Source organism: Xiphophorus couchianus, chromosome 17, assembly GCF_001444195.1.
Source record: "Xiphophorus couchianus chromosome 17, X_couchianus-1.0, whole genome shotgun sequence".
Lineage (NCBI taxonomy): Eukaryota > Metazoa > Chordata > Actinopteri > Cyprinodontiformes > Poeciliidae > Xiphophorus > Xiphophorus couchianus.
The window spans coordinates 8,058,526-8,070,834 of NC_040244.1; the positions used below are offsets into that span (position 1 = coordinate 8,058,526).

The 12,309-nt window shown below is 37.7% G+C and overlaps 1 protein-coding gene across 8 annotated transcripts in view; it reads left to right on the forward strand.

Annotated features, from left to right (window-relative positions):
- ppfia2 (PTPRF interacting protein alpha 2) overlaps positions 1–12,309 on the forward strand; it is a 120,055-nt gene that overhangs the window by 5,795 nt on the left and 101,951 nt on the right. For 7 of the 8 annotated variants that reach the window (XM_028043407.1, XM_028043410.1, XM_028043412.1 and 4 more), the window contains exons 2-3: positions 97–179; positions 3,550–3,805. In XM_028043407.1, coding sequence (XP_027899208.1) covers positions 3,557–3,805 — 249 coding nt within the window. In that variant the 5' untranslated portion in view covers positions 97–179; positions 3,550–3,556. The remainder of the gene's footprint in view (positions 1–96; positions 180–3,549; positions 3,806–12,309) is intronic. The other variant, XM_028043408.1, reaches the window with a different exon arrangement.

Genomic DNA, 12,309 nt, shown 5'->3' on the forward strand with positions numbered 1-12,309 from the left:
CCTGAAGTAGGGCTGCAGCATATTGGAAAAACATATGACTAGATATCATTGTGAAATGCAAAGATGATATAGATTGAAATTCTTCTGTACTTCCAGCTCTGTCTGTGACCTTTAGCATGCAACAAGCTGAAAACTGTGCCAGGTGTGGGAAACTACCGCTGAGAGAATCCATCCAACAAGCTGAGTATCTTAACACTCAAAATGTGTTTATGACATGAATGTAATAGCTAAAAAATATTAAGCTTCCAAACAGCTGTTGTGCTAATAATATTGTGCATACTGATATTTCAATGACAACATATTCAGAATATTTTATGCAGCCCTGGTGTAAAATGAAGGCGCACATATCAGAGACTTTGTGGTCAATTTCCAATCAAATATTACACATAATGCTAAATACCATCATAGTGAATAAAAAAACAGTTTAAAGTTACAGTAGATTTGGATCAAAGTCACATTTTCAGTGCTTGCATGGGATTTTATTTAGGGGTATTAGAAAGAAGTGAGTTGACGACATATGCATGCTGTACTCTCTATATTTATACCTGCAATTAATGTAGAAAACCATGGCACCACTTCACGTGTATGGCATTGAAATTTGTAGGTGCTGAGTCAAAGTGTGCTTAGTAGTTTTCATTTAATCCCCAAACTTTCTTCTGGTGTCAGGTTTCTGAGTTTTATAAGGCTGCAAGGCTAGAAAGTTTCTCTGGATCTGCCGCTCTGATTGGGGAGGGGAACTCTCCTACGCCTTTGAATAATTCACTGATTGGCATATGGCATGCAGTGAAAATCCCAATAATTTTGCATGTTTATGCGTTTGCAGTTCTTTTTCCACCTTCAGCTCTTATGAGCCATTGAACATGACAAAGTCACACATGTTTATTGCTTGTCATGTGTCTGTAGGTGTGTCAAAGTTAGAATATCATTCAAATGTTAATGTATTTCAATAATTCAATACAAAAAGTAAAACCCCACTAGGTACATTAATTACATTCAGATAGATATATTTCTGCTAATCCTATGGCACAAACAAGGGGAAGATGGCTGATTTAATAATTATCCAGAGTCTAATTCTGGAAGGTCTATAAGCTAGAAAAGGTCTTCCCTAAATTAGGGGACTGTTCACCCAGGGCTGTCTTAAAGAATTTCACTGTAGAGTTAAGTGGAAGGAAAAGTACAGAACCAAACGACTCCTGGGGACCCATGTTTCATTAGAAACAATTTCTTAGAAAATAAGTATTTATTTTTGTGTATAGTTAATATAAGCTTCTCTATTGAGTTGAATTTGTGAAATAACTGTTTTTATTGATATTCTGGTTTATTGAATTTGCCAGCATGTCCTTAATATTCAGTGTTTTAGTAGAACCATTCAGGAAATGAATCAAATGCTCTTACAAAATGGCATTTTTTTGTAGAGGTTGTTCCTGAATCTTTGATTTAAGTAAATAAACTAAAAACGTTATAGGTTTTGAGGCTTTGAAAAAAAAAATCATTAGGATTCACTGCACTGAAAGGTTTGGAGTGACTGAGATCAAACCAAAAGGGGCACGAATGTGAATAAAGGAACCGTGTGAGCTAAGTTGTACATAAGCATCTGCACAACACTCTGATTTAAGTACACAAATATACCACTATTATTATATGCCGGGTGTTATTACGCATGCTGGTGCCTTAAATGCCTCCATTTGAAATTTACTAAAGCATGTCAGATTAAAAAGAAGTAATGTTTTACACCGTTTCAAGCACTGAGTCATGTACACGAATAAATCACTTTGTTCTACTTAAAATTCAAGAACCAATGTCCTAGACTCCCTGCCAACAAGTCTCCTCCCCAAGCGAAAGGCTTGCATGAGCAGCCGGTCCAGCTACAGCGTGCAGACACAGTCTCTCTCTGGGCTAAACAGTAGCGGATGGTGTCTGAATGGGGAGCCATCGGGAGCCTGGCCCGTCGCCTTGAGAAGATATGGCAGAGCCCATCTTAATGCCAGAACATGCTGAGGCACAGAGCCGGCATTGTAACACGTCCACAGGGAACGAGGACGCTTCAATTGGATATTGAAATTTCACTAAATACACCTGGCTTAGGTCAAATCACAGGGAATACGTAAGGCTAAATTCATCCAGCTCATTTGGACATTGAGGAACATGGTCGCCTGCGTGCTGAACGTCTGGCTTCCAAAGAAAAAAATGAGACATTTGAAATGTCCGTAAAGGAGAACTATACATTTTAAGAAGAAATTAAAGCATTATTGCTCTGGTGGGAACATATTTTAGGATATGTGCAAGCTTACTATTTATTATTTTGAGTAAAGTTGTCCCACCTCCTTGCACAAACTGCCTCAATTTCAGAAATAAAGGACTTAAATCCTCAAGGGCTAGAAAAATATAATCATTATGACATTCAACGAGTTTTTTGCTTTGTCATGTTTTCCAGTGTTGTGTGCAGTTTCGAATCTGTGAACTCTGGTCAATATTCCACTTTGGAATGTTTTATGTCTGTTGATAAATAACTACCTCTGTTAAAGTCACATCTTTTCTACCACTGCTAACAGTTGTGTATCAGAAACATTTGACACTGTGCCTTTAACCTGCTGGTGAGTGGCTCGTTAGTGTAACACCACTCAGCTGGGCAAAGTGGATGTAAAACTAAAATATTTTCCTCCTTAAATCCTTTCTCATTTTAGTGTATTAGCAAGTTCATAACATAAAAACATATCGATATGAGGATTTCCTTCATATAAATAAATACGATCAAATATGCATTTATTTACTGTTAGAACATATATTCATTTTGTTTTAAATTAACCAATCTTTTACAGTTGTAAGCCAGCTAAACTAGCTCCACTTTATTAAGCAGAACATCCACTTGTTCTCTCTCCATGTTTTTTCTTAAACTGTTGAATTATTCATAATGTGTGTCATTTTGTGGCTCATTGCTTCATCTTATGATTATGACGTTCACTGATGCAAACATAGTTTTGTCTCACTCACCAACCCGCCGGTGAGAATGGCTCCCTGCGCATGGGAAGACCCTGCAGGGAGCTCGGAATATGGACTCCCATATCCGCTATAGCGTAGATGTAGTGTATTATGTAACATGATCTGAGCTGCCCCAATAAACAGCACAAGCGTGAAATCTAGGGCAGAATGCCCAGCATCCCAAGACGTCTCTGTGAGCTTTGAGATACCGATGTAATGCTGAGCCAAGCTCCAACTGTGTCGGGCCCAAGCAATTACGCACAGCAGTTTAAACAACAGCATGTGGATATTCTCACAAACTCACACACATATGTTTGCTTTACTCGGAACCGAATGTGCATACTTGTCTCCTGTCATGTGAGCTCTTTGTTGGGGTTGGGCACTCATGATGTTAACCATGTGAAAAAAGAACCAGAAAATATCAAACAGTAGTGGAGTTTTTACCTTTTGTAAAAAAAAAAAACACACATTTTTGGCATAATTAATGGGAAAAAAACAAATTGAAGTTACATTTCCTATGGAAGGTGCTTTAATCTTTGGTTAAACTCAACTCTTTATTCTTCTGACCAGAGCCAAGATGATGTGCGAAGTGATGCCCACCATCAGCGAGGACACGGCGCTGAGCCAGCGCGGCTCACAGAGCAGCGCCTCAGATCCGGACTCCCACTTCGAGCAGCTGATGGTCAACATGCTGGACGAAAGGGACCGACTCCTGGATACGCTGAGGGAGACCCAGGAGAGCCTGGGACTGGCTCAGCAGCATCTGCAGGACGTGATCTATGACCGAGACTCCCTGCAGCGCCAGCTCAGCTCTGCCCTGCCACAGGTAGGTCACAACGATGGAACAGAAGACTGGAGATTTTAAATTTGTTATTGAATGTTGTGCATGCATGAATGAGTCATTTATTTATTTTTATTACCAAATACTTAATCTTATATAGGTATTTTAAAATGTTGTTTAAGAATATTTTTATTGATGAGTTTTCTTTTTTGCGTTATTGGACTAGAGCATTCTCTTTGACTTCTACATGCTTCTGAGCTAATGGTGACCCTCTTTTTCAAGCTAATTCAGTTAGTTTATTAAAATGAAATAGTTGACATTCCAAAATATATGAGCATGTTATGTATAATATTATGTTTGAATGCTGCTGTGACTGCAGCAGTATAGTCCCTTATATTATATTATTTTTTATTCTCTGAGAAGCAAGATTCATTCTAAGCAGGGGTAGGTTATTTGCTGTTTAAATGTTGCAATAATATTAGGATTATATCACTGCATATGAAGGGCATACTGTCATTTTTTAAATACTCGTTGTCCTTTTTATGCCTTAAATAACATTTGCAAACAATCTTGGTTTGGTAAATTGACCAATGCCTCTACTTCGTGAGAATCATCCTTAATTCCATCTTTCCACATTGTCAGCCAAAGATATGTTTATACTCTTAAGATTTTTACCCCTCATTGCATCTCTTTACTGTTCACTTCTAAATGCTATGCAGGTCGGGCAGCAATGCTTTTTTTTGTTTTGGAAAACTGAAATCTGAATCAGTTCTGTGACTTTGGTTAGTCAGCACGTTTCTTCATCTGCAAGATGCCTAAAGTTTTGACTTTAGGCATCTTGACTTCTTACATAATATTTCCTTTGGGAAGTGGAGATTAGCACTTTTAAAAAGAGATCCAGAAAAAACCTTTAGTAAGAATTGTCATGTACTTAGTTTAGTACTCGTATTTTAATTTATTCTCATGTATTGGGTAAGATTTATTGCTATGTATGACTAAAATGTGGGTTTATTTAGAAATTAAATATGCCTTACTTGTATATAGAGCAAAAACATTGCATTAACAGAAGAAACATCAACACTTGATGTTTCTATATTGGGTGATCCCAGTGCGTTTAAGCTAGTAGTGTAGTCAATCCCTAAAGTTGTGAAGTTTGCTAACCCTTATACAACTAGACAGTTACAGACCTATCACTGTGTTGGTTGGTTGCTCAGGCTGTGAATCAAATCTGTGTAGAGCATAGCGATAAGATGAAAATGTGTGTGCACTAAGTTCATTTTTGCACAATGTGAGGAAAGAGAAAGATCTTACATAATATTTCCTTTGGGAAGTGGAGATTAGCACTTTTAAAAAGAGATCCAGTAAGTCTTTTCACTCTGATTCCTGGACACTTGGGAGTTTTCTTGTAGACAGAGAATAGACTCTGTTCACTTTTGATGCATCACATTTAATCCACATGGTTTTAAAGATCCATGACCTCAAACAGTTAATCTGTTTAGCATGAAAAGTATATCTATCTGTGTTAAATTAACCCAGAGACACTGTTTTTATTTTGAAATAGCTTATTCAGATCTGCAGCATTGAAGAATTTACTACAGCTTAACACCCCAGCCAAGGTCCTCCATCCTGTCAAAGTGAAATAACATTTCCATTATCAGACAATTTCTCTGATCTCCTCTGGCAGTAAATCACTGTTGTGATGTATTGTTCGTCATAGTGTAATGACAGAGCTGACATACTGCTCAAGCGCCTGTCCTGGTGTCTGGCTTAAATTAGCTGTCAGTGAGATCCTGCTAGAAATGTCCTGGCACAAACCATTCTGTTAATTAATCTGCTGTTTTCTTATTGGCCTGTATAATCTCCATCTTAGTTAAATGGTTTGTGCTTCCATTTTTTTATACCTTGGTAATCATACAGAGGCTTTATGCCAGGGACATGTTTCAACAGAGTTTTCTGCTTTTTTTTTTATTTAAATGTGATGGAAGCAGCCAACACTACTGCATGGGTGTTATGTGAATATCTTGATTTAGAATTAAACTCTAATGATTTTTTCTATGTGTGGAAATCACTAAAATGGATGTATATTGCACATTTTTAGTAGACTTGTTGTTGAATTAGAGCCCAGTAGATTGCTTTCCGGTCCTTCTCTTTTATTTGGTAGCAGGGGAGGTGATGAACGAGAAGAAGCAGATTTTTTGGAGGGGACAGAACCAGTCTCATTTAGGCAGTAGACAGCCTGCAAATGTGCTTTTACTGATATCACTCCCTTGTTTCTAAAGTCTAGAGCTCTAGCATGATTAGATGTACCATAAACGTCCTTTTTTCCTGTCAGTCTCCCCACCTCGCCTTCATTTCTCTGTTTCTGCCGTCTTTGGCTTTTCTGTTATGCCCTATGTCTCTTTCTTTTCATTTTCCAACAGAGGTCACGGCTCTCCAGCTCACTGTGACACTTTCGACTGATGGGAGTAACATTTGCCATCCCCACTAGACACTTCCAGGGACACTCCCCTCCCATCCTCAATTTCATGCATAACAATCCAGCAGTACCCATCCATTCCCCTCCTCATCTTCATGCTTTTATATTTTCTGTTTTTGTTTTTACCAAGCTGAGGAATGGCAGAAGGCACCATTAGCTTTACAAGTCACTGCAATTATTGCAGAAGAGCTGTTGTGAATGTCTACTTAAAATTCAATCTCCATGCATAATCAACCCTTTAATTAAATGCACACTTTGGGTATGTTGAGAAAGCCGCAGTTGCAAATGCATCTGAAAGCAACACAGACACATTGCAAAACTATGTGAGATATTACATTGCAGCACCAGCTGAAACAAATTTGAACCCGTAACCTCCCATTTTCACAATTACTCTTCTTGGCTGTTGAGCCATATTTCTGCTCAAAATTGTAGTGCTTGTTTAAAAAAAAAGAACAAGTTTATTGGTGTGTTATGAATCTTGTGATAGAAGGAATCAGTTATAAGGCCAATCGAATGCTGCTTTGTAATGATATTTAGTCGCATTGCCTTATGTAAGCATTGTTTAATAGCTAAAAAAATATATGGCTGCCATTCTGTACCCTACTCGGATAAGGAAGCATGTCCTAATGACACAAATCCACAATGTCTTTCTCTCTGGATTTTCTTTTTTCAACAATATTTCATAAAATCTGACACCTTAGTTGCCTTTATTACATTCAGTAGCTAAACAGCTATCTAGTAATATACTAACCTAAACTTGAAAAATCTTCTGATTGATGTTACAGTGCGACCTTGGTTCAGTGTGAAACACAGCAGATGACCATAGCATCAGAGAAAATGCTAATATATCATCAAAGGCTAAATATAGCATTAAATTTGGATGAAATAATTTAAAATGAGCACTGAAAACTATTTGTGTGATGGCTAAAGGTTGTTTAAATGCTTGTGATGCCGCTTCTTTACCCATAGCTTGTTCCTTTTAATTATTTCATTCTCACTTGTACTCGATGGACTCGGTTCTGACAAAGTGGAAGGAAAAGAGACACAGAGCGTGTAGATAAACCGTTGCCTGGAGTACGATGGAACCCTCCTTCATCCCCCAGTGACCCCTGTCGTGTCACAGACGAGCGAGCTGGCGGACCAACAACATTCTCCGGAGCACTCATCTGTGCGTTACTGTAGAAAGGCCCCGCAGGCCACAGCCAGCTTCCCATGCTGGCTATTTCCTATTGCCAAACACAGTTCATGAAGACTTATGCTACAGCTAATCCTCTTCACTGCCACCAAGCTGCAGTCCTCCAGAAATACACGTCTTATCACCTATTGAACAGATGTTTTAGAGCAGGAATACTGGCTCTCGTTGACCTGTAAATGCAACATGTACAGGCTCTGAGTTTGTCTTTGTGTGGTGTTCTGACAAGCCAAGACTGATATTTATATCTTAGGAGATGATGAAAACACAAACACAAACAAAATTCGATTAATTTTAGAACAGTTTTATTTGATGGACCGCTGACGTGGAAGGGAAAGAATAGACAAAAATATCAATAAGATATTATGAGAATTATGTTTGTAAGGTGACAAAATTATTTATTTTTTTTTTTCCCAAGGAACTGTCCCTTAAAATTTTCGATTCGGACATCTTCTAAAATGCTGGCATTTTAGAAGATTTAAAACTCTTGTTTATGGAGATTCTCAGCACCTTCGGCATGACCTTACAGCCTCCAAATGTTAATCTGAGTGCTGTTATCTGGCCAGCCATGCAGTAATGAGACACCAGCCAACACCACTGCTGTAGTGAAAGCTAAGACTGGACCAAATTGCTGTATAGAACAGAGAATCGATCTGTGGTTTTCTCATTCATAGCTTGTGCACCTGCTGTAATACGCACTGGTCCTGTCTGTTTTCTGCATATATCTGCCATGATTGCTGATTAAATTTGGCAGCAAAATTGTAGTTTAATTCATTATACTTGCTTTTATAGTTGGCAAACATTTTAGAAAAAAAGATACAATGCAATCCCTCAAAAGGATTTAATATAGGCCCTTTTATGCTTACATCCAAAAATTAGCATTTATTATAACAGATTGTGATAATCTGTGGATCTCTCTGGTGGTGATTAGTGAATACAGAGTGTATGTCCGTTCAGTGAAAGGAAGGAGGAAGAGCGTATGACGAAAGCTGTGTGTAGCAATAAAGATGACTAAGCTTGTCCAGAAGATGGATGGGGAGCTGGATCCATCCACCGTTTTCCCTTCATTTCTCTGCTCGCCGTTTCTCTCACTGTTGCTTGTAACTGCAAACCCCGAGGGCTTCAGCAGCCAGTCAGCTAGTCTTCTACGCCGGAGCAGCACATGATTTTCCATGATTACTGTTATTGTTTGTGCCCCAGTTCACGGCGCCTGTAGGCTAGATGTGTGGTTGATGCGCCTCAGGATGAGAGGAGAAGCCTTGAAAAAGGAAAAGCAATGACGGCCAACTCCTCTAAAGTCAAGTGCTGACAGTCTTCAGAACACATACAATAAATCTGAGACTGACTATGTCATGCAGAAAAACATAACATTTGTCTATTCACTGTGATCTTTTGTTCTATACACAGTGGCTTTGTTAAGGATTAATACTCTGAACTGTTTCTGCATTTCTCAAGTTACAACCACAACTGCTAATGTGCTTCATACAGATTTTACTTGACTTTCCTGTCTTGTCAGTTTAGATGGACTTTTGTTGGTACTTCAGATGATGGATGAGTGCAATATGAGATGTTTAATGTTTTGATTTTTATTTAATAACCTCAACTTCAACTGTATTTCTGTTCTGTTTTCTATGTTGTTTCAACTTCATGATGTTGACTATTATCTAACAAACCTTTGACGTCATTGTAGAACAGCTGAATTTTTACCCTTATATTTTTAATAATGTGTGCGCAGCTGGAGTATAAATATGAACTAGGTGATTTTAGGAAGCAGTTATTTACATTGAATTTTATTGGAGGTCATACAAATCCAAATTCAAGCCACTTTGAGATATTTCTTAAGAAAAACTAAAAACCAGATATTATAAAATTACAAATGTAAAAAGTTAACATTTTATTGATGCTTTTTCAATTCACTATGTTAACACTGTCATTAACACATTTGAACCATGTCTCTTGCTTGTAAATATTGATTTAAAAAGTAGAACCTGTCTATTTTTTTTACCGCTTAGTTTACCCAGAAAGCCTTGTTTCTCGTCTTCCCCTTTAACTCCTGTCTGCCTTTAATCTTCGGCAGGTTACATGGACAGGTTCTTGGCACATAAACGCTATGCAGAGCCATACAGAGTGACTGTAATGGGTCCATCAGAGATACTTGATCAATATTCTCCAAAGGTCAGGGTCAGATGAGAAGATGAGACAGGTCTAGTCCTATGGGTGGGTCATTGCTGGTACCGGCGTCCAACATATGGTTTTGGTCGACTGTTATCTGGGAAGAGACTGTTCATGGCCATATAGCAGATGTAATTACCTCGCTGATGATCTTTGCACTAGACTGTAATAGTGCTGTGAAGTGGCTAAGTAGCAGGAACATAGATCAGCCTAACAAGGCAGCAGCATCTGGGTGTTTATTTATTTCAGCTCTGTCTTGTGGCCTCAGATATTCAACACATAGCCTAAATTGTAGAAATCAGTTGGATATAAAACTACACATAAGAGGGAAGGAATCAATTTTGTAGGTTGAAACAAAACACAGGGGGCTATTTGAGACTAAAGCCAGCAGCAGAGTAACACTAGACTACATTTATTCACACATAATCAGTGCACTTTGTGCATTTCTTTCCAGTTATATTATAATAAAAATGACCACAAAGATTTTAGTACCAAGACAAGATAAGGTTGACTATTTTGCACCTAACAGTTGTCAGATTTCTGGAAAACTGAATCTGCTTCAGTAGTGTTTTTAAAATGATTTTGAGAAATTTTTATGTAATGTTTCAGCATTAGGTATGGACCAGTATATACTTCAAAAAACGATAGCTTCAGTGAGATCCTGCTAGATACCCTAAAATTGGATTAAACCTGAATATGACAGGATGTAATTGCTTTCTTTTGTAGTAGTAAATCTGTATTTATTTATATCATTGCAAAAATAATGGACCACAGTACACTTCTAAAAAATATATTTGCCTTTTGCTTAGTTATTTTGAAATATATACAAAGATAAAACATAGACCAAACACCAGCAACATTTTGTATTAGCCTTATAGCTGGAATATAGTGCACAATATTTTCTTCTCCTCTTTCTAAGCAGCTTTGTTGCTTGTAAATGAGAGAAAAGTGAAAACCACAATAAAACACAGGATCTTTGCAGCACAGCTGGAGAAAACTCTGGTCACTGTGGCATCATAGAAATAATGCGGTGTAAAGTTTTTGTGATTTCAAATCCTGGATGCCTAATGTTGGCCCATGCATAATGAGTCTTTGACAACTATTGCAGTATATCCGGTCAAACTTTGTGCCTCTTGCAATTTTATGAATCTAAATGTTTTATAGATTGATGATCAGTGCATTTGGTTTCAGTTAGTCTGTTTTTTCCCTCTTAAATCTTAAAATCTTAAAGCTCCAAAGATGTAAGAGATAAACTGCATCCATCACCCTGTGATCTTTTAACATTTTAAGCAATGTCATGTGTCTGTTATACTCTGTTCAATTGGCTAAGCATTACATTAGCATATAAAATTCAACTTCTTAACGCTTTGAATTACCCAACAATTATTCCAAATGGTGCTTTATGACCCTTAACAACGATGATTACAATGACGATAAGTCTCCTAAAATATGAAACCCTTGAATTGACAGAGGTAGTTTTTCCTTTAACCATGGTTGTATTTGTTGTGTTGAAAAACCGAAAACACACTGTGGCTCTGCAGACACAGAACTCTTTATAGAACTAAGCTTCAAACAAGAGACAACTGGAAAGATATGACTGTGAACCAGAGAGGGCTGTTGCTAAGTAGGGAAGGACTTGGACTACATGGAAAGCAAAAAGAAAGATTAAATCAAATAAATGAGTAAACTAAAACTAAAATATTGGACTTTGACTGACAGCTGTAGAAGAAAACTGACCAAATCAGAGGTGACCAAATAAAACAAATGTGGTGTCTAGTCACTGATAGGAACCTCAGTTAGCAACTTAATACAATTTAGAAATTGCTCTCTCATCTGACCCTAACCTCTCAACTGCTCTGCTATAATTGTCATTGTGTTTCATCAAACCCCCATCTAACAACAGAAAGTCTCGTCCCTCTTGCTGTCCCTGGAGAGACTGCATCTGGCTGATTGTTGTCTAATTTTAGGAGTTTGTATTTTTTTTCAGCTTCATAAGCAGCCAGTTATTTGTTTGCCACCCTCGTCAGCTTTTATTAATATTCTCCAGCTGACATGCTAAGCATAGCCTGCCTTGTAAATTCCTCTTACGAGGATGTCGGGTGTCTTGTATTTCATTTATCTCTCCTAAGCTGCTTAAGTTTGTGTCTCACATAGTACTAAAAATTAATAATAAAAAAAAGCAGTTGTTCTTAACTGTTACAGAGAACTCTTGAGTATTTGCAGTGTCAAATGTGAATAGAGATGAAGAGAGATTAATAAGTTTGATAAAAGGCCATTAAAAAAAACTTTGTGTTTTAATGAGTTTTTTTTTTAATTACTTTAGAAATAAAATACTATATGTCAATAAGTATGTTGTATGTGCATTAGTTCCCCAAAAAGCCTGAATAACTGGAAACTACATTGCTGAGTTTGACGCACTCTGAACTCTTTGATGTCATCTCCTCCTGTGAGCAGAAGTGCACGTGTTTGAGCCTATATTTGTGTAGGTGGGAACAGAGCGGGGTGTTGCGTTTGCATCACTGCGGGAAAAAAACTTGGTTATGACTCAGAGCCTGAGGCAAGAAATTCTTAAACCTTCGTCCACATACACACATACATTATCCTGTCCTCACACACACACTCTTTTTGCTGGCTTTTCCTGAATGAATTAGAGGACTGGTCCCCCGAGATCTTCTAAAGTGAGCAGAAAGAAATGAGGTTAAGACCAAT